The sequence below is a fragment of the Haliotis rufescens genome, unplaced genomic scaffold (genome assembly GCF_023055435.1).
Source record: "Haliotis rufescens isolate VD_foot unplaced genomic scaffold, xgHalRufe1.0.p SCAF_13, whole genome shotgun sequence".
Taxonomy (NCBI): domain Eukaryota; kingdom Metazoa; phylum Mollusca; class Gastropoda; order Lepetellida; family Haliotidae; genus Haliotis; species Haliotis rufescens.
Window position 1 is genome coordinate 4,128,996 of NW_025963813.1, and position 13,949 is coordinate 4,142,944.

General features: G+C 39.0%; 1 protein-coding gene across 1 annotated transcript in view; it reads right to left on the minus strand.

Moving 5' to 3' along the window:
• The window catches only part of LOC124152331 (complement C3-like), a 91,167-nt gene that overhangs the window by 11,358 nt on the left and 65,860 nt on the right, over positions 1–13,949 (minus strand). Inside the window, exons 24-32 of the mRNA XM_046525227.2 lie at positions 13,788–13,938; positions 11,621–11,695; positions 11,025–11,214; positions 9,306–9,586; positions 8,767–8,928; positions 6,233–6,381; positions 5,213–5,356; positions 3,435–3,522; positions 2,669–2,734 (exon numbers count right to left, since the gene is read on the minus strand). Of these exons, the coding sequence (XP_046381183.2) occupies positions 2,669–2,734; positions 3,435–3,522; positions 5,213–5,356; positions 6,233–6,381; positions 8,767–8,928; positions 9,306–9,586; positions 11,025–11,214; positions 11,621–11,695; positions 13,788–13,938 (1,306 nt within the window). The remainder of the gene's footprint in view (positions 1–2,668; positions 2,735–3,434; positions 3,523–5,212; positions 5,357–6,232; positions 6,382–8,766; positions 8,929–9,305; positions 9,587–11,024; positions 11,215–11,620; positions 11,696–13,787; positions 13,939–13,949) is intronic.

The window sequence follows — 13,949 nt, forward strand, 5'->3', positions numbered from 1 at the left end:
AGAAGTGATAAACATTTCATTTGATGAAAAAAATTCAAGTCTTATATTATCTTTGTGATCTTCATGACCTTATTCAGAAAACCATAGTGTCAATGAGGCAGACTGACTGTAGGTGTGACAAAATGTGATATTTCACCTGATTTTAACAAAAATCTTATTTATTTCACTCTAGCGAAAGTATGTTTTCAGCATGGTCAGGCTAAACAAAGTATTTCATGATTAAATACATACCGATAAAACAAATATCAAAACGTGTTCATTAAAACAAGTGTGAATTTCTGTGCGACATTGATATAAAGAGCTGTAGTACATTGATATAAAGAGCTGTAGTACACTGTCATTAAATTGATGCATCTGTTGAGCTTACTGTTTACACAGAATATACTGTTTGAGTTTTAGACATATCAGATGAATTGATGCCTTCAAGATTTTCTAAAGTAGCATGTAATGTTACACACTGTGATTAATTTTCCTTAAATTTCTCTATTTCAGAAGAATGTTGTTTTCTAAATAAGCAATATTTTGAGAAAAGGTGAATATGCATTGTTTATAAATTTTTTTATTGAAGTAGAAATATTATTACAATATTATTGAATTATTCATTTCAGGCCAGCGAGTCAACACAATGAAGTACTAGTATCTGGTGATGGGTGTCTGGAGGAGCTTTCTGTTGACAGTAACACACCCGGTTACAATGTGCGTCCTGTCAAAGGACGAGGAAGTGAAAAGCCATATTCATTTAATCAACAAATGTGTTTCCTGTCACATTTCACTTAAATAGGACGAGGAAGTGAAAAGCCTTATTCACTCACAAAACAACATGGCCAATATTTATCAGACACTAAAAAAGCACATTGTACCATTTGTTTACAAGCAAGAAAATTATTTTCTCCTGGAATTTAATTAGGAGCTTTTGACTGACAAAGACACCAGGTCCATGTTAAGTTTTGAAATGTTATATTGTGAGAAATAAAGACACGGAAATTTCGGTTTGTTTTTCTTTGTTAAATATGAGAAATCCAGATTGTCCCATCAACATAATTGTACCGATACATATATTTTATCTTGACTTGATTACCGATTGAAGTTGATTCCTTTTTATCTTTTGTTATTTTATCTGTACTCATATCTGATCAAGACATTTTCAAACTATTCAGGATAAATGTATCAGTAGCTTCCTTTTGATATACAATTACCTATCATCATACAGGATTAGGTGAGGGTGTTCAAGAAGTTGGTGGTTGTATCAATTCTTATATTTCTTCAATTTCATGCATTATTTATATTTATCAATTTTTAGTTTCCTTTTAACTTATTTTAAACAGTTCACACATTATTACTTTTGTCGTGGACGTTGCAATCTCAATCGGCAATAATCAGTTAAGTAAGTGATGTTTGAAGAACAAGTAAAGTATCATCTGTCATTGTACACACTGAATAGAGTTATCGCCCCGTCTGAATATTTATTTTGACACACGAATTATTTTGTGAACTAATTTCATTTACATCGTAATATGTTAAGATGAAAATCATAGCAGAAAATGTGTCTTTTGTCAACTGGACGATAGTGCGTTGTGCAGCAAACACCACTGTGAAACGTGAAATAAACATGATCGACGATCTCGAGTTCGCCAAGCCACGCATTGACTGAGCAAATTTGCAAAAGTACACTGACGTGTTTCATGTTATGCGGTTCATTTACGATACAAAACTTCTGTCATTGAATGTACTGAAACATTGTACCTATATGCCGACGAGGTTATGATAAAACAATCTATTTCTGAAATACGTATCTCAAAATGCACCTTTGATTCACTTCCGGGATCCTGCCAGCAAAATGCTAATTCCAGTGTATTACAGGCATATTTTAGTTGGACCTCAGGATTAAATGTGAAATATCTTCTGTATTAGATACAGAGGATACCATTTTTTTTTCTTTTTGAAATGTCCATCAGTGAAATGCACAACATGCTGTCTGTTCCCTATCAGGTCATGAGACTCACATTGCATGGAGCTATGCTCTCCAAGCCTCGTTTTCGATCCAAGATGGCGAAAGTGTGAAAAAGGTCAATAGCGATAGCCAACTGAGATACCATGCTGCAGTTGAACATGATAACCCACTCAGACACAGAATACATATTCAGGACCGACAAGTCCTTATTTTATCCCCTTAATGCCGAGGGCCAGGCAGGGTGACAACAAGGACCATCTTCTTTTGGTACGACAAGTTCGAGGGTCTAACCCTAAACCTTCCGCTCTCCAGGCAGACGGTCTATCCACTTGATCTTTAAGGTGGTTTCATGTGGAAGGACGTGTTTCGCAGTTGTAGACATTTTCTAGATAAAAACTCAGTTTAATCTGACACTCAAAGGGTGTATTCAGCGGATCAGGGCAAACAAGAGGATGTAACTCAAAACAGCCAGTTGAGGGCATTAGACTGCACTGTGACTGTGGCCATTAAAAACATGAAAACTATACCACAACAATAACGATGAAAAGTATCATTAGAATTGCAGCCTTATTAATTTCAACAATAAAAATTTCTGTTTTGATTTAAAATTATATATTTCTCTCTGTGCATTAAGAAAAATGTCACAGCAGTATAAAAAGGCAAATATGTCAAGCCTCTCTGATATCTCTCCTTTGCATGCGTTTTATGTGTACTCACAGTTCTTAATTGTATTTCAACGTAGTCGTCGTTGTACCCTGCTTTGACAACACGTCCCCCCTCGAGCTGGCAAACAGAAGGCAGAAAAACATTTACCGTATTCGACGTAATAAGCGCCCAGGGCGCTCTCAAAATTAGAAATGGGGGCTCTTATTAGAATATTATTTTGGTGAAAAAAAACAGAGTTGAGAGATAAATTTCGTGGTTTATGCTGACAGCCTGAAATGTTTATGTACGACAGATATATTTTTCCAGAATTTAATTGCCCATAATTAAGTGTGCATATAACACACAAGTGCGTATTATTCGCGAAAAAATAAGTCTTGTGTACATTGATCAATCCGAAGGGGTGCCAATTGGGATTGTTCACTAGCCAATATATGAGCAAATATCGCCGTGGGCGCTTATTAGAGCGGGGCGCTTATTACGTTGAATACGGTATATTAGAATGATGTCAATGTTAGAATGGTGTACATATTTACAGATCCCTCATGAACATATAAAGATTCAGGACTATTATTGTCTTGATTTACAGATCAACCAGTACTAGGGCTACCACTACTATGACTTCATCTACAACTTCTGCTACTTGGTTGATGCATGTCATCGTATCCCAACTGCATGGACCGATGCTCATGATATCAATCGCTGGATTGTCTGCTGCTACTACTACTACTACTACTACTACTACTACTACTACTATTACTATACACTGTCTATCACATATAAGCTGCCGAGGATCACACCTGTATCAGGTCATACTTACCTCTTTAAGATCACACTCATTAGGAACATAGCCAGTCAGCATTCGTACACGGATATAGGTCTTGCCATGGTTGTAATTACCATTGTATCTGATGAACAGAATAACATACATTTTTAAAGCCTCTTTGAACAGCATTCCAGTTACATTGAGGTGTGTCAGCTTAATGTGGGAGGAAAGTCTGTTGTGATGCAGATCTTGGATGTTCACATCATTGGCAAAACATGAGCAGGGTATGGGGCTGACAAACATAGAAACTAGTGTAGAAATATTGAAAATTCCTCTGATTATGTAGGATAGATGGTAGCATTTACGTGGTTAATAGCTCCTTATGGATATGTAGTTCGCTTTGGGACAGCACGTTTCAGATCTTGCCCCACGTGCGGGCACGTGTGTTTGTCGGCTGCGTGCCGATTTAGTGTTTTCAGTCGTGGGTCGTATGGTAAGAGCGCCCCGATTGGTTGGTGACAGACTGGATTAGCCAGTGGCTGCACCGTTTAGACGTGTTGACCCAGAGGTTACGTCTCTTTGCGAGTATATAAGTGATTGGCGCGAATGCTCTCATCGTCTGGCATGATCGGGAAGATCAATACAGGTGAGGGAGACCACACCAAATTACCCCTAGTGATTTTCGGCAATAAAGATCGAAATTATGTGGCAACTTTAGCATTCATGAGTAAACTGTTATAAAGGTGGGTTGCACGGGTGGATTTAATTAGGAAATAATGTAAGCTATGTGATGTAGCTACATTGACCGATTGTGTTAGGAGGTTTGGAAGGGTCGTTTGTTTGTCCTCGTAGACTGTGTTAAGGATGCTGTAGTGATTATTTATTAAATTGGGTTTGTTCGTCGCTTTAGGCTGCTTCTGAGTTTTATTCTTAAAGTATAAGTAAGTAGGATTTGGGGCTTAATAATGTAAATTTTAGTTAGGAATAGGATTGACTGATTTGTAATTGTTGTTGAGTTTGTATTTATATTTTGTTACAGTTTTGGTTATTTTTATTTTCTGTAAGAAACTGTTGAAACTTGATTATATTTTGTTGTGAATCACCTCCCTACATCCAATGAACTGAGGTCGTAAAGGACAGACGTAGGGACCATAGACACATTCTTTAGTATTTTCGGCATCAACATCTCCTTGATAAAAGAATTACAATACAAAGTCATGAAAACATTAGGTGTCTAAATGTGCCCAAAGCCTGTCCTGTTACACTAGAAATATAATCAGGGAGTATCTGAGGGAGCCATCTCTTCACAGTAAACCACTGCGCCTTAGAATATGCATGTAGATATAACTAATATTGTTCAAAGCGGTGTTTAAATAAAATTCACTCACTCACTGATGCCATAAATTCCAATACATGTTCCATGGTACTTTGATGTTCCATAATATGTTTTGAAAAAAATCAACATTCAAGAAAATATGTAAAACGTTTAACAAGAGAATGTTTTCAAATATGTTGCCACAATCTTTATGTAACATTCTAAGATGCTTCGCTATAAGATCAAAGGTGCCGACTGTACTTTATAATTAAAAATAGTACACATCATGGACGACATGGCGCTGTTAAAATTATCCCCGGCTATAACATATCCGAGTTGACTAGAATAGTACAGGGTAAAAATACAACTAAAGACATGGGTGTAGAGCAAACATTAATTTTCAAATATAACCCTGCATTTTGCCATTATATTCTTTCTATTATGAACATACTGCCTATATCCAAGACGATTAAAACCTTTGAGGTTGAATGTACAACATGTCAAGCTGGGTACTTACTTCAAACACACATTTAAACAGTAAGTGAGAGGGGTACTGATGCCCCCAAACCCTGACTCAATAGAGCAGGTGAAACGGTCCCCCTTTGGACATGTAAGTCGTGGACCACACACAGAACAGACACCTGTGTTGCCTGCACGCAGACTGAAAGAGAAGGGAGATAAAACAGTTATCATCATTAATAAAACTGCATAATGAAATTGGACGGTATGACTACCCGGAAGAATGTTCACATTGCCAAGTAATTATTACACAGGTCATTGTTTCCTAAAGTGTTTTTTTAATTTCAGCTCCCTCGGGAGAGTACAACACAAGCTGCCTGTTGGGTGCAAGAAGATTCAGTTTGTTGCCCATGGAAAACTTTGATAATATTGATAAGACAATTATGAGACACATAGCAATGGTCAACAACAAGCCCATTTTCGTTCTGACATATGATAGTTTTTTATTTCTGGGATTTTCAAGTACTCGAGAAAGACCGAAATGAGCGAAAAAAGACATTTTTTCAATTTTCAGATAAATCTAACTGTGAGAAGGCTGTGCCCCAGCATGAACTTTTTACCACATCTTTATGTTACATTTTTGAGGAAAATAATCAAATATTGAAAAATAATTCCTGAAACACATAAAATCTAGCCTTTTCCACATATTTACCCTTACCAGCTCGCTGACTTGGTTGATGCATGTCATTGTATCTCAATTGCGTGGATTGATGCTCATGATGTAAATCACTGGATTTTCTGGTCAAGACTTGATTAGTTACAGACCGCCGTCATATAGCTGGAATATTGCTGAGTGCGGCGTTAAACAACAAACAAACAAACAAATGTTATAAGTCCAAAGGTTGCATCTGTTGAAATGTTGCATCTGTCTAAGCTTAGTTCTCATTCCTATGAACATGTTTTGCTCCTATCTCTATTTATGCAGATATTGTGGACCAAACATGGGCCTTTATTTCCAACATTCCTGAGTAGCAAAGGCAAACACCCTTCATGAAACACTTCATTGAGATGAACTAACCTCTCATCATCAGGATAGAACCGTCTTACGTTCATGGTAAACTGACAGTCAGCATCAACATCGACAGGAATATTGTAGCTTGCGTCCACATGCATCTGGCCGATGCCGTGTCCTGCTGTCAACACTTGCAGACTTTGTCCCAGTGGCACCTAGGACATCAGTAGAGGTGAGGTGAGATCACAACTAATAGGATGGGGGTGAAGTGGAGAATAAAGGCTGTTCAAGCCTCTGCCATGATGAGGGCAATACAAGTGAATAAATCTAGTCTCATCAACCTGGAACACGAAGATCGCCATACATGTGCTCCGTAATCCGTTCGACAAGTGTGAGATGGCAGGAGTGTTTATTGCTTAAGCTGGTAGCCTCACTCTGCTGTGCATACACAAAAAAGTTGGTTTACAACTCATTAACACCCCCACTTAAACCATATATTTTAGAACTAAAAACTAAAATACACTTAATATAAGGATACATAATCCTTTACATTAATGCAGAGTTAATACAACTTATTAACACAGGCGATTGCAGTCTATGCAGAGGGGGCGTGACGACTCCATAATGTAGCATATTTTCGTGGTAAATGTAAATAGAAGTAAACTCTGTGAGAAAACCAAAGCCAAAAAGTATTTTTTGTTCTGGTATACATCAAAACACCAGGCGATAGAATTGAGAATGAGTGTACTGAATGTGTCAGGTGATCAGATCGCAGGAGTATTGTCCCATGGCATTGCAGTTGTTTCGTTATGCGTTTTGTTGTATTCGAGAATGATGCATAACTTAAGGATCACAGGAGGCGTCTGCTTGAAGTTGGTTTTACTCCGGAAGTTCGTACATGTAGTCACGTGATGTCCCATTGACATATTCGGGGACGTGATGCACAAGATGAATATTACATATCGTAACAGCAGTTGTTCATGACCCATGATCACAGTGGTGTTGTATGGGATGTGTTGGAGTGAGTTGTGTTTTTGAAAAACCTGGAAACTTTGTTCTATAATGAAGACGATTGAAGAATAACCAGAAATGAGTAGTGTGAGATAGCGTAAGTTGAAAAATCACATATTAATCTGCTAAATTGCTTCTACAGGGACAAAGGTTTGGTGAAACAAATATAGTCTAATCCGGCATCCACTGATGATCTTGATTCCCATGAAATTGATCCGGCAAGGTAGCACATGGATCCGAAAACAGTCGATCCTGCTTCACCCCGTTGAGATCCCTGTTCCTAATATAAATCATGGCCATGGCATCCGTGATTGGTAAAAGACATATACTTGTCCATTGACCAACACCCTTGGATTGGCAAGCCAGGGATCCCACCATGCCTTATGTCATAGCCCCATGAACCAACAGATCCGACTAGCGGTAACTCTGTACCCACATCAGGCATTACGAGCTTCTCAACCTGTGGGATAAACAGAATGGATCTAGCTGAACGGACTCTTGAACACTTGTCAAACAGATCCAGGTCCCGGGTCATTGACCCGCTTGTCAAGCCACATACCCCACCGTACATGAAGGGGTGCCAGTGCTTGTGCCACGGCCCAGTGATCGACTGATCGGTCTGTCGGTTGTTACGTACCCACACCAGGGTTCCGGGATCTTTATCAGGCCACCCATTCCCTTTAGTTTTGTAAGCCTTAACTAGCTTGGCGTACATTTTATCAAGCTTCCTTAATGACTGCTTGCTCAACTCTGTCATCTATTTTAGCAATATCTAGAGTAAATCACAAACATTAAAGATAACAATTTTGAAATTTCAATTCATGGATGTTTTTGACTCTTTTTTTAAAGTTTCTTAATTTTGGTCTTTGCTGATTTGTCGTGATAAAAGAATCAGAAGAGGTCGGACTTGTTGATAGTTTCCGCTTGACCATAAGGTTATTTCAATGCGTAAAAAATTCTTTGAATTCTGCCACCGTACAATTAATGCAGAGATAACTATGATCAGTAATTTAACACTTTTTTGTAAAACAATATCTAACCAACAAGTGTGGTTCTGACCTATTCCTTAAAAATTTGCACTTGGTGCATTCAGGTTGAGCTTGACCAGCCATGCGTGATGCTGTAAACAGTCACCTTATCAATGAGAAAACTTCCTTACTTGCAGATATAATTTACGTAAGTAGGAATTCTTATCAAGACATAATTAAGAACCTTGTCAAATAGATCACCAAAAAACAGTAAATATTTTATGAAATTGAAAACTTCACTATCTCCAAGTAACTATAAACACATCTTGCTTGCAGTCTACAAGGAGAAATAATGAAGTTGGAGGGATTACAACTGTGCTGAGGGCAGGGTTTCCTGAGTTATTGGAGATAACTACGGAAGGAAACAACATTTACCACAAAAGAATTTTGTTTTTTAACCTTGTGATCACCTGCAAGCAGGAAAATAGGACAATCATATGCTGGAGGGGATGTTTATGCACTAATTAACACGTTATGTTTGCAGAATTGATGTTCTCACTGTATCGTACCACAAGATAATTTTTCAAACACGGGGTAAGTAATTGTGGGTAGTATACCTACATCTTGGAGTGACTGGGGTTGGAAGGCGTCCTCTTCTCCAAACACCATCCTGTGAGTAAAGTTTTCAGAGGGAGAAGCTGTCACATTGACGTCCAGATTGGTTTCCCGGATCCGCTTAGACTCCCTGTAGGCGGCCAGAGCCTCCGTGGCAACGGCTGTATCCTTGAGGTGGGAAATACATTATTTATATCTTCAGTATTCAAAACAAGCAAGTGAATTAAAATACACCATTGTACGTAATGAAAATTACCATTTTTTAGGGTTTTAGGGTTGTTTGTCTAACGCCGCCATATTCCAGCTATATAACGGCGCTCTGTAAATAATCAAGTCGAGACCAAAAGTGGTAAAAGTCTGTGACCTGTATTACACATTAAGCTGACACACCAAGATGGAATACTGTTAAAAGCAACATTAAACCCAACTCACTCACTGCTTTTTCTGCGTTTTAAAAAAAATATATATTTCCCATCACCTTGAAGGTGAGAAACACACACAATAATAAGAGATTGCCTAAATTGTTCAGTATACTTCATTCTTACCGAAGCTCCAACAAACAATCCTTTTCCATTTCTCCATTGTATCAGCCAATCAGCGATCTTGTCAGGGTTAATGTACATATTTCTACATTGACGATAAACCCTTCCTCGTCGTCGTCGTCGTCGTTGTTGTTGTTGTATGGTTCTGCATGGCAGTTTCAAGCTCACTTTGACAAACACCAGCAGAGAATATGCTGTGGCTTCAATCGTCTCTGAAGACGGACGGGTCTTGTACATAATTGGTTCGTGGGCTTCATGATACTCATCAGACCAAAAGTAGTACCCTGTGTGACAAATCTCAAGGGACTATTTTCTTGAAAAAACCCACATATTTTTAACACATTTTTTTGTTTCATTACATCAAGTAGTTTTCAAACCATAGTTATCAAATGGATACAGATAACCCACGACTGGGGGCCACGGCAAAAATCCCACTCCTTCAAGAAAACATGGCACAGATATGTTCCTTTTGGCCAATGATTGTCCTTCAGCCCACATCTGCTGCCACTGTCCAAAGAATATCCCTGGTTTAAACTTCTTTGATTATCCAGAGTATCATATCTCAATTCTACAATGATTAATGCCCTGGGACGATTCTCCACCAAAACTACATGCACGTTTCGAGTCCTGTTCACTATGTTAACAAGAGTCATCAGAAGATGACAAATCCCCCCTGCCCCCCAAAATTAAAAAGAACAAATCATCTGACTGTTACATTAAGTCCAACTTGACGAGAGAATTTCTATCTCATCTGCCTGTCTGTATACAAGAGTAGTTAATGAGCTATCAAAACAATACCATGGAATTGGGATTCAGAACTTTGTATGTCTTTGTCAGGTACACGATCAATTTTGTTGCCATGGAAAGGATAAAAAATATAAATATTAAACACCCCTAAATAGCAAATTTGACAACCTGGGCCAAAAGTGTGCACACTTTTAAGAAAGAGACCCTATTAGATTTAGAGATATGGTCCGGACAACCACACCACTATGACCAGAGTCAAAATCAAACTTGTTGCCGCAGAAACAGGAATCTTTAATAGTTTTTGAAATTCCTAAATAGCAAAAGGCACCACTTCAGCCCCTGATTAATACATGCACCAAGTTTGGATAAAAAGTGTTGAATAGTTTTTTAGTTCTGTTCCAGAAACGACACCTACCTCCATTTCATTTAAATCTAACTTGTTTCCATTGAAAGAGGAAAATAATCAAATTTTGAATAATTCCTAAACAGCAAAAGACACCACTTCAGCCCTTGGTCAATACATGTAGCAGGTTTGGGTGAAAAGTCTTTCATGGATTTCAAGTAGTCCGGAAACAAAATCCACCACCCCTTTTGAAACTAGTCCAAATTGTTTCCATGGAAATCGAGAAAAATAAAAATGCCAAAAATCTGCAAATAGCAAAAGGCACCACTTCAGGATCTGTTTGATATATCTGCCAAGTTTTGTTGAAAGATTTTGAATGTTTCTTTTATTGTGCTTGGAACAAATCCATCACCCCTTTTGAAATTAAGTACCAACTGTTTCCATGGAAATCGAGAAAAATAAAAATGCCAAACATCCGTAAATAGCAAAAGGCACCACTTCCTTATAAAATATGGAGAAAAACATACCGGTGCTGTTTCTGCAACCTCAATGATGATGTAGCAATGGCTGATTGACATCATGGCCTTAACCATCAGTGTACACTGGAGAATGGAGTATACAGTTTAACTTACCAGCTGCATTAGTTGTTCCTTTCTGTTTCAGTTCCCGCACTGCAGTCTCCCACGTTGAGTCAAGATAGTTCAGGTTTTGTCTGGCATAGGTCACCTTGGCCAAGGTCAGTGGGGTCATATTTCGTAGCCTTGATTTTCGCATCCTGGACCACCATTGCTTAAAGCTGTCCCTTTGTCTGACAGTTTCTTCCTTTGAATAGAAAGGATTTCTCATTGATATTTGGACGAAAAAATGATTTCACACCAAAATTGAGGATTTACCCTACCATTTGAAAAAATGTTTCTGTATTATTAAATGATCTGTTGATTGAAAAGAAAATCAAAATGGAAATATGAAAGCATTTTCTCAGGTACAGCAGTAATATGCACTCACCATTCAACAGATACGACAAAACAACAATGTTGTATGAAGCATATCTCAGTTCCCACACATCAATCTAGACAGTGGTCCCATGTTATTGACAGCCTCATCCAGGGCTCTTATGCAAAATAACAGGCCCTCTGTGAGTCTATTTTACTTAGAGAGATTCATGTAACGAAAGTTTCACACAGTTTATACGGAATAACAAAGCCCTACATGAGGACATTATACTCACAGATATCCGATGGGAACAGCTGAAGGACGATATAAGCACCTCAGCCAAGAGTTGTTGTTCTTCTCCATCAATGTACTGAACAGAAGTACACAGTGGCCATGAATCTAACCATATCAAGAAGCAAGTGAGTTTGTGAGTGAGTGAGTAAATCTTGGAGTGAGTGGCTGAGGTACCACAATTGGCTGAGCAAAGTTTGCGTCAGAATCCAATAGTCATGAGCACGATTGGTTCGTTGTTTAACGCCGCACTCAGCAATATTCCAGCTATATGACGGCGGTCTGTAAATAATCGAATCTGGACCAGACAATCCAGTGATTAAAACCATGAGCATCGATCCACGCAATTGGGATCGATGACATGCATCAACCAAGTCAGTGAGCCTGACCACCCGATCCCGTTAGTCGCCTTTTACGACAAGCATAGTCACCTTTTACGGCAAGCATGTCATGAGCACAAAAAATCCAAGATTGACCTTGGTTATGATTTTTGGTCTCTCAGATCTCCCTGCATCAATGTTCATCTTTCATCCCACACCAAGTTGACACACCATGACATGAATGAAATTATGTTTAAAGCCGTGTTAAACACAATTCAACACCTCCCCCAATTAATTTTGCATAAACATATGCAATAAAGTTTGATGAAAAACACAACAGACATTGCGATAAATCACAATTTTTGGATGAACCTGGGATGTGAACCAAGGACAGTTGGACTGTGCTTCTACTGTTATGTTTCCACTCAATCATTCACCCACCCATACTGGAATACTGTTAAAAGCAGCGTTAAACCAAACTCACTCATTTACACATGCACTGACAGAAGAAATTCCTTGACCTCTCATAATATTTGCGATGTATATTCTGTCAATAAGCATAAAAATTCATCAAAGAAGCCTCAGTGTGATACAGTTCATGCAGCAAGGTTATCTCACAAGGCATTGAGCCCAAGTTTGACTCCCAACATTGATACATGTACACTTTCGTCCCCTGATTGTGATGTGTAGTACCCGCGTCAATGACCCACCGCCTGTCATATTCACCAACTCACTGATCTAATCCCATCACTAACTCACCAACCTAATCCCTTCACTAACTCACCAACCTAATCCCTTCACTAACTCACCAACCTAATCCCTTCACTAACTCACCAACCTAATCCCATCACAAGCTCACTGATCTTATCCCATCACTAACTCTCTAATCTAATCAAATCACTATTTCACTGATCTAATCCCTTCACCAACTCACTGATCTAATCCCATCACTAACTCACCAACCTAATCCCTTCACTAACTCACCAACCTAATCCCATCACAAGCTCACTGATCTTATCCCATCACTAACTCACTGATCTAATCCAATCACTAACTCACTAATCTAATCCCTTCACCAACTCACTGATCTAATCCCTTCACCAACTCACTGATCTTATCCCATCACCAACTCTCTAATCTAATCAAATCACTATTTCACTGATCTAATCCCTTCACCAACTCACTGATCTAATCCCATCACTAACTCACCAACCTAATCCCTTCACTAACTCACCAACCTAATCCCATCACAAGCTCACTGATCTAATCCCATCACTAACTCACTAATCTAATCCCATCACTAACTCACTCACTGATGTAATCCAATCACTAACTCTATGATCTTATCCCTTCACTAACTCACTGATCCTATCCCATCACTAACTCACTGATCTAATCCCTTCTGATCTCATCTGATCTGATCTAATCCCATCACTAACTCATTGATTTGTGGGGTGTGTGCATACATGCATGCACATATGCCAGTCGGAACTAATGCCAAGCGCCAGGCAGGGTAACAACAAGTACCATCTTTTTACTTCTTTTGGATGACGCAGCCAGGGATCAAACCCCCAACCTAATGCTCACTGGGCATATGCTCTATCGCCAGAGGGCGGTCGGGTAGCCTGGTGGTTAAAGCGTTCGCTCGTCACGCTGAAGACCCGGGTTCAATTCCCGACATGGGTACAATATGTGAAGCCCATTTCTGGTGTCCCCCGCTGTAATATTGCTGGAATATTGCTAAAAGCGGCGTAAAACCAAACTCACTCACTCACTCTATCACCAGACCACGAAGGCGGTTTGTTTCAAAGTTAGAATGAGGGCTGTTACACCATAACTCCCATCACTAACCCGTGGATCCTCGTCTTCAATCTCGAAGCCTCTTGATTGCGAACCCGTGACCTGATTCAGCAACCACTCGTACCCTTCTTCCAAAATGTGTTCATCAATGTTCAGCACTGCACGGGTGGAACACAGAGTCTTCAGCACAAACGTTGTAAACCTGAAGTGTTG